The sequence below is a fragment of the Sinocyclocheilus rhinocerous genome, unplaced genomic scaffold (assembly GCF_001515625.1).
Source record: "Sinocyclocheilus rhinocerous isolate Xijiao unplaced genomic scaffold, SAMN03320098_v1.1 scaffold2126, whole genome shotgun sequence".
Lineage (NCBI taxonomy): Eukaryota > Metazoa > Chordata > Actinopteri > Cypriniformes > Cyprinidae > Sinocyclocheilus > Sinocyclocheilus rhinocerous.
The window spans coordinates 779,065-794,931 of record NW_015639773.1 but is presented as its reverse complement, the minus strand read 5'-3'; the positions used below and the strand labels follow the sequence as shown (position 1 = coordinate 794,931).

At 39.2% G+C, this 15,867-nt stretch overlaps 1 protein-coding gene across 3 annotated transcripts; it reads left to right on the top strand.

The window, feature by feature from the left end:
• Positions 1 to 6,252: 6,252 nt before the first annotated feature.
• LOC107751838 (protein FAM46A-like) lies at positions 6,253 to 11,532 on the top strand. Of its 3 annotated transcripts, XM_016567611.1 has the most exons (4): positions 6,253 to 6,320; positions 6,433 to 6,704; positions 7,063 to 7,652; positions 9,072 to 11,532. In XM_016567611.1, the coding sequence occupies exons 3-4, from the start codon at positions 7,266 to 7,268 to the stop codon at positions 9,852 to 9,854; spliced, it is 1,170 nt and encodes a 389-aa protein (XP_016423097.1). In that variant the 5' UTR covers positions 6,253 to 6,320; positions 6,433 to 6,704; positions 7,063 to 7,265; the 3' UTR covers positions 9,855 to 11,532. The 3 variants fall into 3 exon arrangements, with proteins under 3 accessions (XP_016423097.1, XP_016423096.1, XP_016423098.1); XM_016567610.1 differs by lacking the exons at positions 6,253 to 6,320; positions 6,433 to 6,704 and having other exon boundaries at positions 6,962 to 7,652; XM_016567612.1 differs by lacking the exons at positions 6,253 to 6,320; positions 6,433 to 6,704; positions 7,063 to 7,652 and adding an exon at positions 7,843 to 8,103.
• Positions 11,533 to 15,867: the final 4,335 nt, after the last annotated feature.

Below are 15,867 nucleotides of genomic sequence, written 5' to 3'. Positions count from 1 at the left end.
TCACAAAAACGCGCACACACACACACACACACACACACACACACACACACACTTGTAAAGTCAGTTATTTAAAATGGTAGATTTGTCTATTCTATCTGATTACCAACAGTAATAACTGCACATTTTCAAGTTTAAACATGTATGTTGTACATACTTCATAAAATGTGATGCAATTACAAACTGCAGGTTCATATATGTTTAACTTGCCGGGTTGCATAAGACTTGTAATGAGGCAGTTACTTGGAAGAAAACCTGATGTATTACTGCAGGATCAGCCTCAGTAAGAGGAAGACACACTTCCCCAAACAGGACAGAGGTCAAAGGGGTCAAGCAGCTGCAGGTCAAATCCCTGTCCACAAAAAAAACAACAACAACAGTCAGGCAGGTCTCTTTATGAATCATACCGTGTGTGTCAGTTTTAAAACTCTCCAAACCTGGTAAAATTATTTGGTTTAATTCTGATCTATGAAGAGCTGACGTTAGAAAATAAAGCATCCATTTTGTGTTATAATGTCACACCTCTCTCTTTTTTTTTTTTACCACATTTTACTCCCACTTCACACAGAGGCAGAAAACACAACATGTACACATCAAGCTACAGCTAACCACAAACCAGTCATGCACACAATGAGGTTAGTATCATGAACAAACAAAACAAGCTAACGAAATCTCTGAAAGATGCCAAACTGATGGCAACAGACATCTGAACAAATTAAAAATAATGCAGTTATTTGTACAGTAGTAGCATTCATTATGAACTGGTGCAAATTTCATAGCCTATGTTAGTGGTGCTTGAAAAGGCAATCATATCATTTTCTTATGATTGCTCTTTTAGATTTGATTGATTGATTATTTATTTTTTGTCTGGCCACTGGCAACTATACAGATTAACCTAGCAACAGACACACACACACACACACACACACACACACATCCAAAACCCATTAACAACTACATTGCAATGCCCTCACAACAAAACTGTACCACGCCTGTACTGGCTGCACGCAATTTCCGTATTATTGGTGCTACAACTGACCTGATAAACGTTTTCCGTGCTAATATTTTAGCAGTAGCTTTTATGAGTAGTGGGTGAGTGGGGACAGTTGCAACGAGGGGCAGTTGCATAAATAACCCCTTTCAATATTTAGGTATCTCTTCTGTTTTTATGTAATAGGTTAAAAATCAGTTTAAGTCTAAGGTGGACTATAATTTCCTTCACTCTCACCCTCTCTTTGTCATACACACATACACACACACACACACACACACACACACACACACAAATTAAAATGACAACAAGTGCTCAAACAACAACAAAGGGCTAAATTCAACACCATTTAAAAACGTCATAAAACTTCGCCACACACATGCACAAAAACAGAAGAATATGCCAATAAACACATACAAAACACTAATATAGGGGGAGAGTGGGGACGGTTGCAAACTACTTCTTAAGACACAGTCTTAACATAGTGGCTATGTTTATGCAACTGGCGTTCGTTCAGTAAACTTTCACAGAAGTTAACAGAAGTAGGCTATTATTAAATTTCAGTGTCTCGATTTTGATTGAATTAAAAGTTCAAATGTATTGTAATAATTAACCAAAACATGGTTGTTACTTGAAAATGTTTTTTTTTTTTCATTTACTATTCTTTGTTTTTATACAGCCAATTTAACTTATTGAAGACCCTGTATGTGCACAAATAAAAGAAAGAAATTGCTAAATTATATTTAATAATATATTTAATTACATTTTAATGAATGTTGCAACTGCCCCTGTGGACTATTGCAACCATCCCCTATTGTGGGGTCAGTTGCAACATTTGACTTTGTCTATTCAAGTATAAATTGTACGTATATTGTCATATGTACACATGTTACAGTAGTGTGAGTGAGTAGCTGACAGATGTGGCTTTATTGTACTAAATTTAAGCTTTGTAATACAAACAATCTCTGAGAAACTAAAGGAAATGCAAAAAAAGTCTTGCAACCATCCCCACTCTCCTCTAATATTAATCAGCAATGCCAATAATTTGTTCTATTGGCCAAACAAGTTTGCAAAATGGTCTGAATCGATTCACATTTGTCCGGATTGCTCTCTCACTGAATCATCTGAAGCGGTTTCTCAGTCTGTAAAACAGACAGTATCAAGATACTTAAGAATACAGAGAACAAACAGCGCTGGATGAAGTAGATATTTACCAACTTTTTGAGAGGTAACTTTGAGAAAATGTAGCTACTGCTGAGTCGCGTATAAGCAGCCAAAAAAACTATTTACAGATAAAATATAAATTCAATTAAAATTAAAAACCAAATTACTTCCAAATCTGTAGATCTGTCTTCAATCATAGTTGCCTAACTGGCTGGAGTTGCTTAATGCTGGACAGTATTTACTGTGAGTTTTTTCAAATCGTGGTAATCAAACACGGTTTTAATGATAATTTAAATATTAAACGGTAATAAACAGTAATACTAACTGTTGGGAATTGTATCATGTTTTGTCATCAAGTGTTTCATTTGTACTCCTGAAGTGTTTCAAATTTTGTGTGTCATATGCATCAGACGTTCAGCCAGCGGTCCAGGCTACAGTAACAGTTAATGAACATTTTTGATCAAGGCAACGTACGTTAAATAATAAAGAAATATATATATATATATATATATATACTACAGTGAAATAGCCTAATTGAGATTTTGGGGTCATTCATGTTCTGCTGTAGTAATTTGAGTAGAATAATGTCACCTCACTGTACCTGAAAATATTTATTTTTGCATTCTGTCCCAGTACCCACAGACAGATGACGTTTTTCCTGTATTCGGCTTAAGTGTTCAAGTGGGTGTGAAGACCACAAGTCTGTGAAGAACTTTTGATTAACCAATGGGACACACCTACAACATAGTGTTGTAAAGATGCAAGTTAAGTTTTTAAATAGCTTTATTTGCACATTCTGTACATTCAGTACTTTGCATTTTAAAATATATTTATACATTTCTGTTCAGTAGTGCCTATGAATGACAATTGTGCTAATTACAGTTTTTCTGAATTGCTAAAACACTAAACCCCAATCTCTGAACCAAATTCTCACTAGCTTAAACCAATTTGTCGAATAAACCTTAAACACGTTCAGGCATTTAGGCTCTATTTGCAAATCTCACGCACTCTTTTTGCAAAACTCTAAACACACTCTCATTCACTTTAAACACTTATCACACTGTGATGCATTTGTGCTGCAATTGTGTTTAAGGTTTTGAGAAAATGAGTGATGGTTTCAAGAAATGTGTTTTAGCAATTCAGAAAAACTGTAAGTGATCAAAATCTGTTGCAAACGTTTTACAAATTACACATATTTGTACCAATAAAATGTGCAACACTTACCGTTTTACAGAAATTATATGTGATATCTCATTAAATTAACGTACACTGCAAGGTTTTCCTAATTCGTGACCAGTGTTTTGTTTTGCTCTCTCCTCTGCACTACCACGTTCGTCATTTCTCACCGGAGCTTATGTTACAATCTATCTAATACGCTAATCGATCTATTGTGAACGAGCGTACGACAGTTAGCGGAAGCTAGAGATTACAGTTTATAAAGTTTTAAATATGGATATTTTTCTAACAAAAACACCACATCTGTTCGCTTCAGGAGGCCTTTATTCACCCCCCTGAGCCACATGGGGCACTTTTTATGATGGATAGACGCAGTTTATTGGACTTCTATTGGGCTATTGAATAATACCACCCATTCACTGCCATTATAAAGCTTGGAAGAGCCAGGACATGTTTTAATACAACTCTGATTGTATTCGTCTGAAAGAAGAAAGTCATATACACCTAGGATGGCTTGAGGGTGATTAAATCATGGGGTAATTTTAATTTTTGGATCATTGGATCATTTTTGTGAACTATCCCTTTAACCCCGGGTTAACGTTCTAAACTCCACTTTTAACCCCGGGTGAAGGTAAAGGTAAATTCACCCTACAACCCAGCTTTTAACCCCAGGTAAAGGTTTCACACTTGCAATTTAGTGGCAGGGTTAGCAACGCTTTTTAACCCAGGGTTATGAAACCCTGCTTTTGCGCTGTTAACCCCGCATTGCACTGTCAAACGTGTACAGTGTTAAATGATGCGGTGCCTCAAATTGACATGCGGTCAAGTGAGTGAATTTTAGTGAAGAAGAGACTGCTTTATTGTTTCCTTTGTAGTCTGAAAAGTCCATTCAGAAAAAAAACTCAGTAGTACATGGTAATTTATAGTATGAGGATGCACAATGCTAGAGACAGGTTGTGTGCTGTATTCATCCAATCAATGCAAATAAGAACATACTATGCTTCATGGTTGTGCATTATATATAATGATACTGTGAGTTTGGGGGTTTTCTAAAACCCAACGTGGCTGGCAGGGGGTTAGTGGTGAGGGTTAGAAAGAGAGAGTGAGAGAAAGCGTGTAACTGTCTCGCCGTTATAGCTGGGGTGGTATATTGGCTAAAGCTTCATCTGATCTCATTGCAGGAGTCAAACATCAGTCTTTGTTTTACCTCGACAATGGTTAAATGCAGAGCACTAATTCCGAGTATGGGTAACCATACTTGGCCACATGTCACGTCACTTCACTTCACTAGCTACCTGAGTAGAAAGAGTTTGTGAGACAGACACTTTAATGTAGTAGGCTCTCACATTTCTAATTTTGTAACATATATTTTAGTGTGAGCTAAAGAGAAAGCATATGGGCAATTAAAAGAAAAACTGTGATAAAGTTTATGACTCTGGGTGAGTGTGTGGAGAGAGAGACAGGAAACTCCTGACCACTCCAACTGACCCTGAGGTATGTCAGATTCCTATACAGACCCATTCAACATCACATGCCAACAGCTAATGGGCCAGGTCACATTTCACCCGAAAATTAAAAGAAAAAGATATGGTTTGCATAAAATAAAACAAAGCAAGGACTATTAAGACTTTTTGAATTGCATTTCATGACAATAAAAGTTTTTATCATTATTTCTATCATTCTATATAAATGGTTTAACTAAAAAATAACTAATTCAATTTATAATGTCAAAATTCAATAAATAAAATGAATTAAAAAAAAACAGATATAAACTGATTATTTTGTTGTTCATGCATTGTGCAGTTACCAGTAAATTCATGCTGTCCAGATTCAAACTAAACACATTTTGCCTTCTTTTCCTCTCTTAAACACACAAACTCACACATTCAGAAGTCGTCCAAGAGTCATGGTGTAGGGGGTAATTTAGAATAATCCTGCTTTATTGGCTGTTACCACTGTGACGCAGGTCCGCTCCCCCTGATAGATTCTGGGTGACATCTAGCCTGACCTGACATTACGGCCAGTCATTTATACACACGCAGTTACCAACTAGTCATTCTTATACAGACACACACACACACACACACACAGTTACACACGTCTGTCTCACTCCCTCACAAACACACGTTTGCATAGGCATCTAAACAGGGAGTTCATTTTCCCTTAAATTAGTCTAATTACAATTACTACAGTCTACAGACTAACCCTAACACACAATCCAAACCCTAAAATAAAACCTGCAGCACTTTTAGAAGCGAATAAAGACGTTAGAGTCTTTATGAAGCATTTTTCTTTTAAGGATGTCCACTTAGGACATGAGATATGCCGTAGCTAATGACATTTTTCTACTAAATTTTCCCTGAAATATAGCATGGTTTTATTTTTTCTTTCTATAACTCATGCACACGTCTTGTTTAATGTGCCTCAGATACCGAAACCTTTTTACTCACCGTTATAAAGGTACAATTCAACTTACAAGCATGATGTCTTTCTCTAGAGGGCAGCATCGACATTCAGTGTTATCTATAAAGGCAGGAAGGTTGTTTAATTAGTCAATTTTAATTGATTAATTTATTATGTATGTTACTACACCTTCACACTAATTACCTTTAGAAATGTTGCCATTTTTGGCTCATATACCAAGTAGAATTTTAAACATTTTTTTTGTCATGTATCAATACAGTTGTTTCTTTGTGCCATAGAAACAGAATAAATACATAACAAAAAAATAAAATAAAACTACCAAGCTATACTTTTGCTTATTATAAATGTTCCTGTCCTGTTTTAACAGGTCGGTAAATGGGTATAACTGTGTATAATATTACTGTAGGTGAGGATTGTCTGGATTGGTGCGCGCAGCTATCACTCAAATTCTCCGTCACTCCTGCTTTAGTTTGCGGGTTAATCTCTATGCATCCTCACTGTGTGCAACCGAGATGACATGAGCAACCGGCAGTTACACAGAGCAACAGCTGACAATGTGATCATACAAGTACGTCTTCTATTTACATATTATTGATTAGGCGCATCAATATTCTTTAGTGCGCACTTTAACATGATTTGCATATTACTGGTTGACTTATTTATATATTAATTTTTTACAGAATAGAAACAACAACAACAACATGTAAAAACTCGAAACTTCCAACTTTAGTTTTGTTTGAGGAGAGTGATGGGGTCTTCTGCTATTTGACATTCGTATTCTTGGAAAGACGTGCCCTTTTTTGTCAGACGCGAAAACTCCTCGCAATCATGCAGCAATCATTTTGATCATCACGGCCCCACCGAGAGCCGTGAGAACCAACGTTAACCGCCCTCGCCACGAACTTCAGCTCTCTGAGCAAACGGGACATCTGGAGAGCTTTTACGCACAGAGGTGAGGCGCAGAGAGTAATGGTGTAGGGGGTAATTTAGAATAATCCTGCTTTATTGGCTGTTACCACTGTGACGCAGGTCCGCTCCCCCTGATAGATCCTGGGTGACATCTAGCCTGACCTGACATTACGGCCAGTCATTTATACACACGCAGTTACCAACTAGTAATTCTTATACAGACACACACACACACACACACACAGTTACACACGTCTGTCTCACTCCCTCACAAACACACGTTTGCATAGGTTGATCATCACGGCCCCACCGAGAGCCGTGAGAACCAACGTTAACCGCCCTCGCCACGAACTTCAGCTCTCTGAGCAAACGGGACATCTGGAGAGCTTTTACGCACAGAGGTGAGGCGCAGAGGCGACACGCTGCATGCAACACGAACGCATAGACGTGCATATAAACTCTCACCCGACTAAAAATACTTTTTCTAGAATTATTTAATGAAATTGTAATATTTTCTTCTTGCATCCGCTCCTCGTTTCGTGTGATACGGCCGAAACGACCCGATTGTAGGACTATATAACAAACCGATCTGTAATCACTCGCCATGGAAATGAATCTAAGTAACTTGAGCGTGCTGAACTGGGAGCAGGTGAAGCGTCTGGATGTCATCCTCACCGAATCCATCCCCATTCACGGCAAATGGAACTTCCCCACTTTGGAGATGAAACCTCGTGATATCGTCAAAGTCGTGCGGTGTCGCATGGAAGAGCACAAGATTCACGTCCGGGAGGTCCGGCTGAACGGTTCCGCGGCCAGTCACGTTCTCCACGAGGACAGCGGTTTGGGCTACAAGGACCTGGACCTCATATTTTGCGCGGAAATGAAAGGAGAAGTGGAGTTTCAGACCGTCAAGGATATCGTTCTCGACTCCCTCCTGGATTTCCTGCCTGAAGGAGTGAATAAAGAGAAAATCACCCCAGTAACATTAAAGGTAAGCATTTAGTGACCGTATTAATTGTAAATTATTTTATTTGTTTTAATTGTGTTGTAACCCGGTGCCCTACTTAGTTTAAACCAGCATAAACTGGTCTTTTAATTTTTTTACATGGGGTTTTTGGCTACTTTTCAGCCTGGAGACCAGCTTTAAGGTTCAGCAAACCTGCTTAGTCTGGTTTAAGCCTCGTGATATCGTCAAAGTCGTGCGGTGTCGCATGGAAGAGCACAAGATTCACGTCCGGGAGGTCCGGCTGAACGGTTCCGCGGCCAGTCACGTTCTCCACGAGGACAGCGGTTTGGGCTACAAGGACCTGGACCTCATATTTTGCGCGGAAATGAAAGGAGAAGTGGAGTTTCAGACCGTCAAGGATATCGTTCTCGACTCCCTCCTGGATTTCCTGCCTGAAGGAGTGAATAAAGAGAAAATCACCCCAGTAACATTAAAGGTAAGCATTTAGTGACCGTATTAATTGTAAATTATTTTATTTGTTTTAATTGTGTTGTAACCCGGTGCCCTACTTAGTTTAAACCAGCATAAACTGGTCTTTTTATTTTTTTACATGGGGTTTTTGGCTACTTTTCAGCCTGGAGACCAGCTTTAAAGTTCAGCAAACCTGCTTAGTCTGGTTTAAGATGTTTTCAAGCAAGTTAGCTAAAAATCCTGGCTAGTAATCGAAAAACTGTGGGTTCAAACCTTGCAGGAGTTGATTCATCATCCTCCAGCAAAGCACTTAACCTCAGGTTACTCCATCAGGACTGTCCTTAATTTAAGTGTACTGTCAGTTTGGATAAGGATAAGAGAGATTCAGCTAAATAACCACTTAGTAACAGATATAATTTTATGCTTAATGTGTTTAATAAAGGGGAAGTGCACGACATGCTATAATTTGACACTGACTGGACCTAGACACGTCGGCGTATATTACATTTAAGCTGCAATAAGATAAGGACACTGGTAGTAAAAATGCTGGTTTCTACTACAAAGAGGATTTGTCTAAACCAATTTACGATGGATCCGCTTTCTCCTCTCTCTACTTAATGTATGCAAAGGCAGACAGCCTTTTCATGTATGCAAATTAGGCAGATATAATTTAAAGCAATAGCATTGTGATGGAATGCCTTTACTAGATATGCAAAGCCACTTTCTAATAACAAAATTAGCAACTGTAGTCTTCTGCTACTGAGAGTATGCTTATTGCAGACATATATAATTTTTTTCTTGCACACATTTCAAAAATACAGAGGGGAATGATTTCAATACTTATTTATTTGTCTGCTTAAACATTTCACAATGCACCCACAAACCCTTTTGTGCATCTCCATCTTTTAACATATTCATATTTTAACAATTTTCATTGAACAAATCTTCACGCTAACATTGTCCTCCAAAAAAAACTGTTTTCTCTTTCCTCAGGAGGCTTATGTGCAGAAGATGGTGAAAGTGTGTAATGATTCAGACCATTGGAGTCTAATCTCCCTCTCCAACAACAGCGGGAAGAACGTCGAACTGAAGTTTGTGGATTCCCTGCGGCGTCAGTTTGAGTTCAGCGTTGACTCTTTTCAGATCCGTCTGGACTCCCTCCTCCTCTTCTACGAGTGCTCTGAAAACCCCATGGCTGAGACATTCCACCCCTCCATCGTGGGAGAGAGCGTTTACGGAGACTTCAATGTAGCCTTGGACCACCTGCAGCGGAAACTGATCTGCACGCGAAATCCAGAAGAGATCCGGGGCGGCGGCTTGCTGAAGTACTGCCACCTGTTGGTGCGAGGTTTCCGTGCGGCTTCGGAAGTCGAGATGAAGCTTCTCGAACGCTACATGTGTTCCCGGTTCTTCATCGACTTCTCAGATGTGGCGGAACAAAGGCGCAAGTTAGAGTCGTATCTGCAGAATCACTTTGTGGGATTAGAGGACCGGAAGTACGAGTACCTGACCACGCTGTACAGTGTAGTCAATGAAAGTACAGTATGCTTGATGGGACATGAAAGGCGACAGACTCTGAGCCTCATCACCATGTTGGCAGTACGTGTTCTGGCAGAGCAGAATGTAATTCCCAATGTAGCTAACGTCACTTGCTATTACCAGCCTGCACCGTACATTGCGGATGGCAACTTTAGCAATTACTACATTGCTCAGGTGCAGCCAGTCTATGCCTGGCAGCCCACCCACACATTCTCGCCATGGTTGCCCTGCAACTGATAGACTGTTAACTCACATTTTGCCCAACATGTCTAATTAGAGCACTCGCCCAATGAGACCAGTTGGCAAGTCTGTATTTGTGTGCTCTACAACATGAGGAAAACCCAAGACTTTCCCGCTTGGCTGTTGCCTGCTTGCTGCAAGGAGAAGCTACAAGCGCGCCGGGTGAGAGAAAGGGGGGAGAGTGAGGTAACTTGTATTTGTTCCAATCGGGCAGCACGTTCTACCTAGGCTTTCCATCTGCCAGACCTACAGAAGCACAACACTGGCTGAGAGGAAACACCATGGAAACTCTATGAAGAGCATCTGAGTAATACAGACACAAAAGGGACTATCTTTGTGTTTGTGTACATATGTGTGTAATAGACATACTTGAAGAATCAAAGGTATACCGCATGATGTGTTGAAAAGTTGAAAGGGCAGACAGATTAGCAAGAGAACTTTTTTGATGCTCATTACTCATGCTATCAGACTGAAATCAATAGACACTTTTCTCAAGCCAAGGATATTCTCATAGATACCAGATACCCAAAACAGATTATCAGTTAAGTGCCTTAAACTGAAAAATTAAAGTTACTCTGTGAATGACCCCAAAGTATGTTAGTCACGACATGTTTTTGGAGACACATATGAGTGAAGGAAGTGTAAAATAGCAAATGGATGATGAATTTTGAAGGCCACTTGATCATGAACTTCCAACAGATAGTTGTAAGACCTATTTCTTATAATTTATTCATTTGGGGGGTCCATATGAAATTGTTGCATAAGAGCCATTTTTCCATCCGAGGCACTGGCAAAATTCGTATATCTGTGTGTAAGATTGTACATGAGAGTTTTCCCACAGCTTCTTGTCTCATCTAAACTGACCTCAATGTACTGTTGGCTCAGTGCTGGCTTAGCTCAGATTAAAATGTCCAGGGCAATGCCATTACATCTAAGGCACAGAAGTAAAACAGGTCGCGGCTGAACAGGAAGAAAATTAATGAAAGTTGGTTAAGTCCAAATTGTTGTTGTTATATCCAGGTTACCTGGCGTTTTTCTGAAGGCCTAATTATTACACAGCTACCAAATCCAGAGATTATACCTTTGACACATCTGACCTGCATAACCTGGGGGATTAAGACCAACAGAGACACAGCAGTGAGAGGCAGAAGCTCATTTAAGGGAACCAGAACATATACCAAAAATATTCTTGATATTCCTCAAGATTGTGAAGCAACAATACTTGATGTAAAAGCATCTACATGCTGTTGGAACTTAATGCAACACAATCCCCCACTTGAATTATTCCATGAAGTCTGAAACTGAGTGCTCTGACATATGTTAAGGCCCTGTCCCCAATGCTCCCAAGTCCACACTTTGGTGACGCAATGCTGCATAGCCTGTCCAGTAGATAGTCCTAGGGTGCAGACAGGGCAAAAGGGGGACATTAGGGGGACATTAGGGGCACTTAGGCGCACCCTTCAGAATCCTAAAAAATGGGACACCCTACGGTCACATGCATGCAATGGCCGTATGTTAAGGCCCTGTCCCAAATGCTCCCCTAAGGCTTTGTGGTCCTCAGCCAAGTCTACACTTCAGTGATGCAATGCTGCATAGATTGTCCGGTAGTAGTCCAAAGGTGCGGAATGGGCAAAAGGGGGGCATTAGGGGCACTCAGGAGCACCTTTCAGAATAAAAATAAATAAATGGGACACCCTACGGTCACATGCATGCAATGGCTGTATGTTAAGGCCTTGTTCTAAATGCTCCCATAAGCCCTTGCGGTCCTCAGCTGAGCCTACACTCTGGTGATACAATGTTGCATAGACTGTCCAGTAGTAGTCCAAAGGGCGGGGGGGGCATTAAGGGCACTCAGGAGTACCTTTCAGAAACAAAAAATGGACACTCTACGGTCTCATGCATGCGATGGTTGTCACAAGTCTGCAGGACTGCAAGTTGGGACAGGGCCTGAGTACATGTGACATGTACTTATGGATAAATTCGCATTAACTGAACATACAGAGATGGACACTTTCCTCCCATATGCTCACTCACATATAATCATATCTCTTATTTTTCTACTGATCCTTCTATTTTTGTACATTGTGATGTTTGTGCTAAGGTCTTGGTTAGGACCTTACTCTAATGCTGTGAAAAGTATTGTTGTGTTTTATGAGTCGAAAGACCCGACCAAGCATTAGTGCAGCAAATTCTCAACAACTGTTGGTGTAAATTTTCATTTTGAGTCATTACATTTGGGTGTCCACACAAGTGTGTATGTCTCAGTCTATGCGTGTTTTATCTTCTAAAGTAATCTTGTATGTGAATTCAAGATTGTATTTGCAAACATGAATGACTCATTAAATGGTTTTTTTTAAAAATACATTGCCTCAGTGATGTTTGTTAGCAACAAAATGTCACACACAAGTCACTATTTAACCCTGATCTCATGTTGTTGGTCTATAGATGATATCTTCCTGTTGTGTAGTTTTAACAAAACCAATAAAAGTATGATAGTCACACCCTGCTGATAAGACCAGCATTTGTTGCGTTTTGGATGTTTTTACTGGTTAAAAGCATGCTAAACCAACACCAGCACTTACTAGCAGGAACAAGCCTTGACCAGCCTAAAAACACATGCTAAGTGTGATAACACATGATAAGATGGTCTTTTCACCAGGAAATTGTGTTAAAAACATCAACATTTTGCAAATGTAGCAAATTAACACTTTGTTACAGCATTTGTTGTTGCAATGCAACAGTAACTGATCTGTTAGTCTCTAATGCTTAGAGTAGCAGATGGTCAGTCTGTTTAGAGTACATCACCGTTGGCTAAAGGATGCACCAATCTACCTGTTTAACGATTTCTACATATAATCTTGTGTGTTTAATGTACTTTGGCAACGGTACATCTCTCAACAGACCTGTAACTGTTGGCTAAGCAGCACACAGTGCAGGCAGATTTATTGCAGCCTACGTCATGTTGCTGTAGACAGGATATCGCTCCAGCTGTCCCCAACTCACCCTCATTTACTTTCTCCTCTTTGTAATTTCTCATTAGGATTTGCCGCTGTAGCACCCTTGACTTGGGTATAAAACTTTCAGATATGTAGATTTGGTACCTTTTTATTTGTGCTGCTATATAAAGGTTGAGTCTCTCACACTCTTTTTTCATCTTCCTCCCATTGTCCATATTTCCGATAGGAGCCCTGCTAGGGGAAGAAATACCAATTAAACCAGCCTAAGTTGTTTTGTTGATATTCACCTGGTCTTACACAAGGTTTTGCCAAATTTAGAGAAAAAATTATTGACTCCCTTTGAATTCATGTGTGAGAATTTGAACTGAATTTTTTCAAAACATGACTGTGAAGTCAACAAACGTGGCATCGATGAACGTTGTTTTTCTAGTTAACAATTACGTGTCTATGTCTTTACATTCAAATTGCAATTCTGCATCCTGTTCTGCTACCTCATTTCGAAATCGAATTGGAATTTAAAAGGCATTCTGGAAAATCAGTAGACCAACTTAGGCTGGTTTAAATGGTTCGCTTTAATATTTAGACTTTTGTTCAGACAAAGAATTTACATTCCCTCCCTTTATGTTGGAAGGTAACATTCTGCCCTTACACTAAGCAAAATATTTATTTCTTGCCCAAAAAAGCAGAGGACGAATCATTTGTTAAACAAATGTTGCTCACTGTTGCTAACAGATTTCCTTGTAGCATAAATAGTTGAGTGTGACACAAGCAACGACAAGGTCATGGAGTTTGATATCTAGGGAACTCACATAAAAGTTCATGCCATAATGCATTAAAGTCAACAGTGAGTGTTACCTTAGCTATGTGGGAAATGGAGCTAACTTAGCTAACACCCACATTAATAGGAGCCTAAATAGTTTAGCTCCCGCTTTGGCATACGTACGCTAGCTTACCTTGCACTCTGGGTTCAACTGGATGAGAAATTGGGTCTGAGGGCGTGTTAACGTAGAGGGGGCTTGGCAGGGCTAATGTTATCCTCTCCTTAAGCAGCACTTTGAATATGCTATATTTAGCGCTCCATGAGAGGGATATTAACCCATCTCCCCTAATCTGATTAAATGCTTAATAGCCCTGTGCTCAACAGTCTAGGGTAGTTACAGCACTCGGGTTTATGGGTATTGTACTGTAACACATATGCCCAGGTGAGAGCGCACTCCCTTACTGTCGAATTAAGATTGTTGGATCAGTGTGCCCTAAATTTGTTGAGACGAAGATACAGAAAAAAAAGAATCAGAAAGAAAATGGTATGCTGAAAGTTCTTTCTGTCTCAAGTTCACCTCCTTCTCATGCCTTGAGACAAAGCAAACAAAAGCTTGCTCTGCTAAGCTGCAATCTTGGACAATTCATCCACTGACCTAGCCTCAAGCTAACCATGTGACATGCTAATTAATCTGACGATCTGTTTTTACTTATTCATTTCTGTTTTTACTTATTCATTTGAGCCATTTGTATGCAGTTCCTCATGCTAGGCGATCCCTTCCCAAGACTATGAACTGGCACTTCATATGCTATTTTGAGAGAACTGAAGCCAACAGTCCTACCGTCTGTCTTTGTTCAATCTGGAGTGCCTCCTTGTGACAAAAATGACATACTGCATCCTAAATGAGCCGTGGAAAAATACTTCAGCTGCTTTGCAATTTTGCAACATAAATTGATTTAAATCAAACACATCTGTAGGAGTTACAAGGGCCAATAAATACTGTTAAATGGCTTTGTACTTGCAAAACTAGTCCAAATCAGAGATGTTTGATTAATGGATTACAGAAATGCACTAATTCTCGAAAGCCTTGAACTTTCTCTGGGTTTGGTCCAGATGTCATAAGGTTTGTAAATACAATGGATTCTGGTTCTTAACAATACATATGGTTCTTTCATTTATGAGCACTTTTGGCCCTGTAGACTTTTAAAAAATATCATAGCAAAAACAACATAATTTGCTATGATAGCATATAAGCGCTAATTTTTTTTTTACATTGCTAAAATTATCTATAATAACATTAATAATATTCTGTCAGAACACATGATTACTTTTGAATGGCTTTTGGATTATTGCAGAAAATAAGACAACAGTTTATTATTCCTACATGTTTTAATGATAATCTTCACAAATGAACACAAATTGTATGAATTTTGAAGCCAAAATGCAGTCGCTAAAACTAAAAAGCTAAACATAGGCTATTTACAAATGACAACACGGTCACATGCCTTCAGCGTTACCACCACTGAACTTCCAGCTCATTCAATCTTCATTTAAAATCTACAAATTGGAAAATGTGGGTTAGAATAGTTTGCAAGAGCATGATTATAAACAACGAGACCGTGAAAGCAACTAGTGAGTAGATGAGTTTTCATGCTCGGTGTGATGACATTTAATTTCACAGACAACCTCAAGAAGTGTTTTGTTTGCAATCGCCTTTTTTAAGACAACCTTGATTAGCATATTACTGATGTATTTTTTTGCTGTAGAATAAAATGTGAACATACGTTGAGCTTGTGTTAACCACAGACCTTATTTCAGACGTTTAACCAAACACCTATTCAAAAAAACGCACTGACTTCAGGACGATGGAACCGGAAGTGCATAAATGCAAACTGATTTTATTTTTTTTGTTTTAAGACTTATTCATGCAGCAAGATACTTTCTTCAGCCAGACGATGCAGCTATTGCATCCACCCACCAGGGCTAAGTGAACCATGCTAACTAGCTAAGATCTTACATTCACCTACACCTTAAAATATATTTGTTTTAATTATATTTGATAGCCACATTCAATTAATTGTGCATTTGGAGTGTGTTTCTGGCCAAACTGTGACATACAGTATCTTCTTGTATTACGACATATTTATTTGACTGTTCTGTATTGCACGTATACACATATGGAAAAACATTTAAAAAGTCACGTTTTCAGAAAAACGATCTGTCAGTTATGTAAACCATGAAAACTACAGATGCTGGCGTTGTTGTTGTGGACACTGAGCGCATGTCCTCTGGT

What these genes read in the sequence shown, in the direction of transcription:
- LOC107751838 (XM_016567611.1), top strand. Translation starts at nt 7,266, where the DNA reads ATGGAAATGAATCTAAGTAACTTGAGCGTGCTGAACTGGGAGCAGGTG. An exon ending in TCACCCCAGTAACATTAAAG is followed by an intron (nt 7,653 to 9,071) that starts GTAAGCATTTAG and finishes CTCTTTCCTCAG; the next exon opens with GAGGCTTATGTGCAGAAGAT.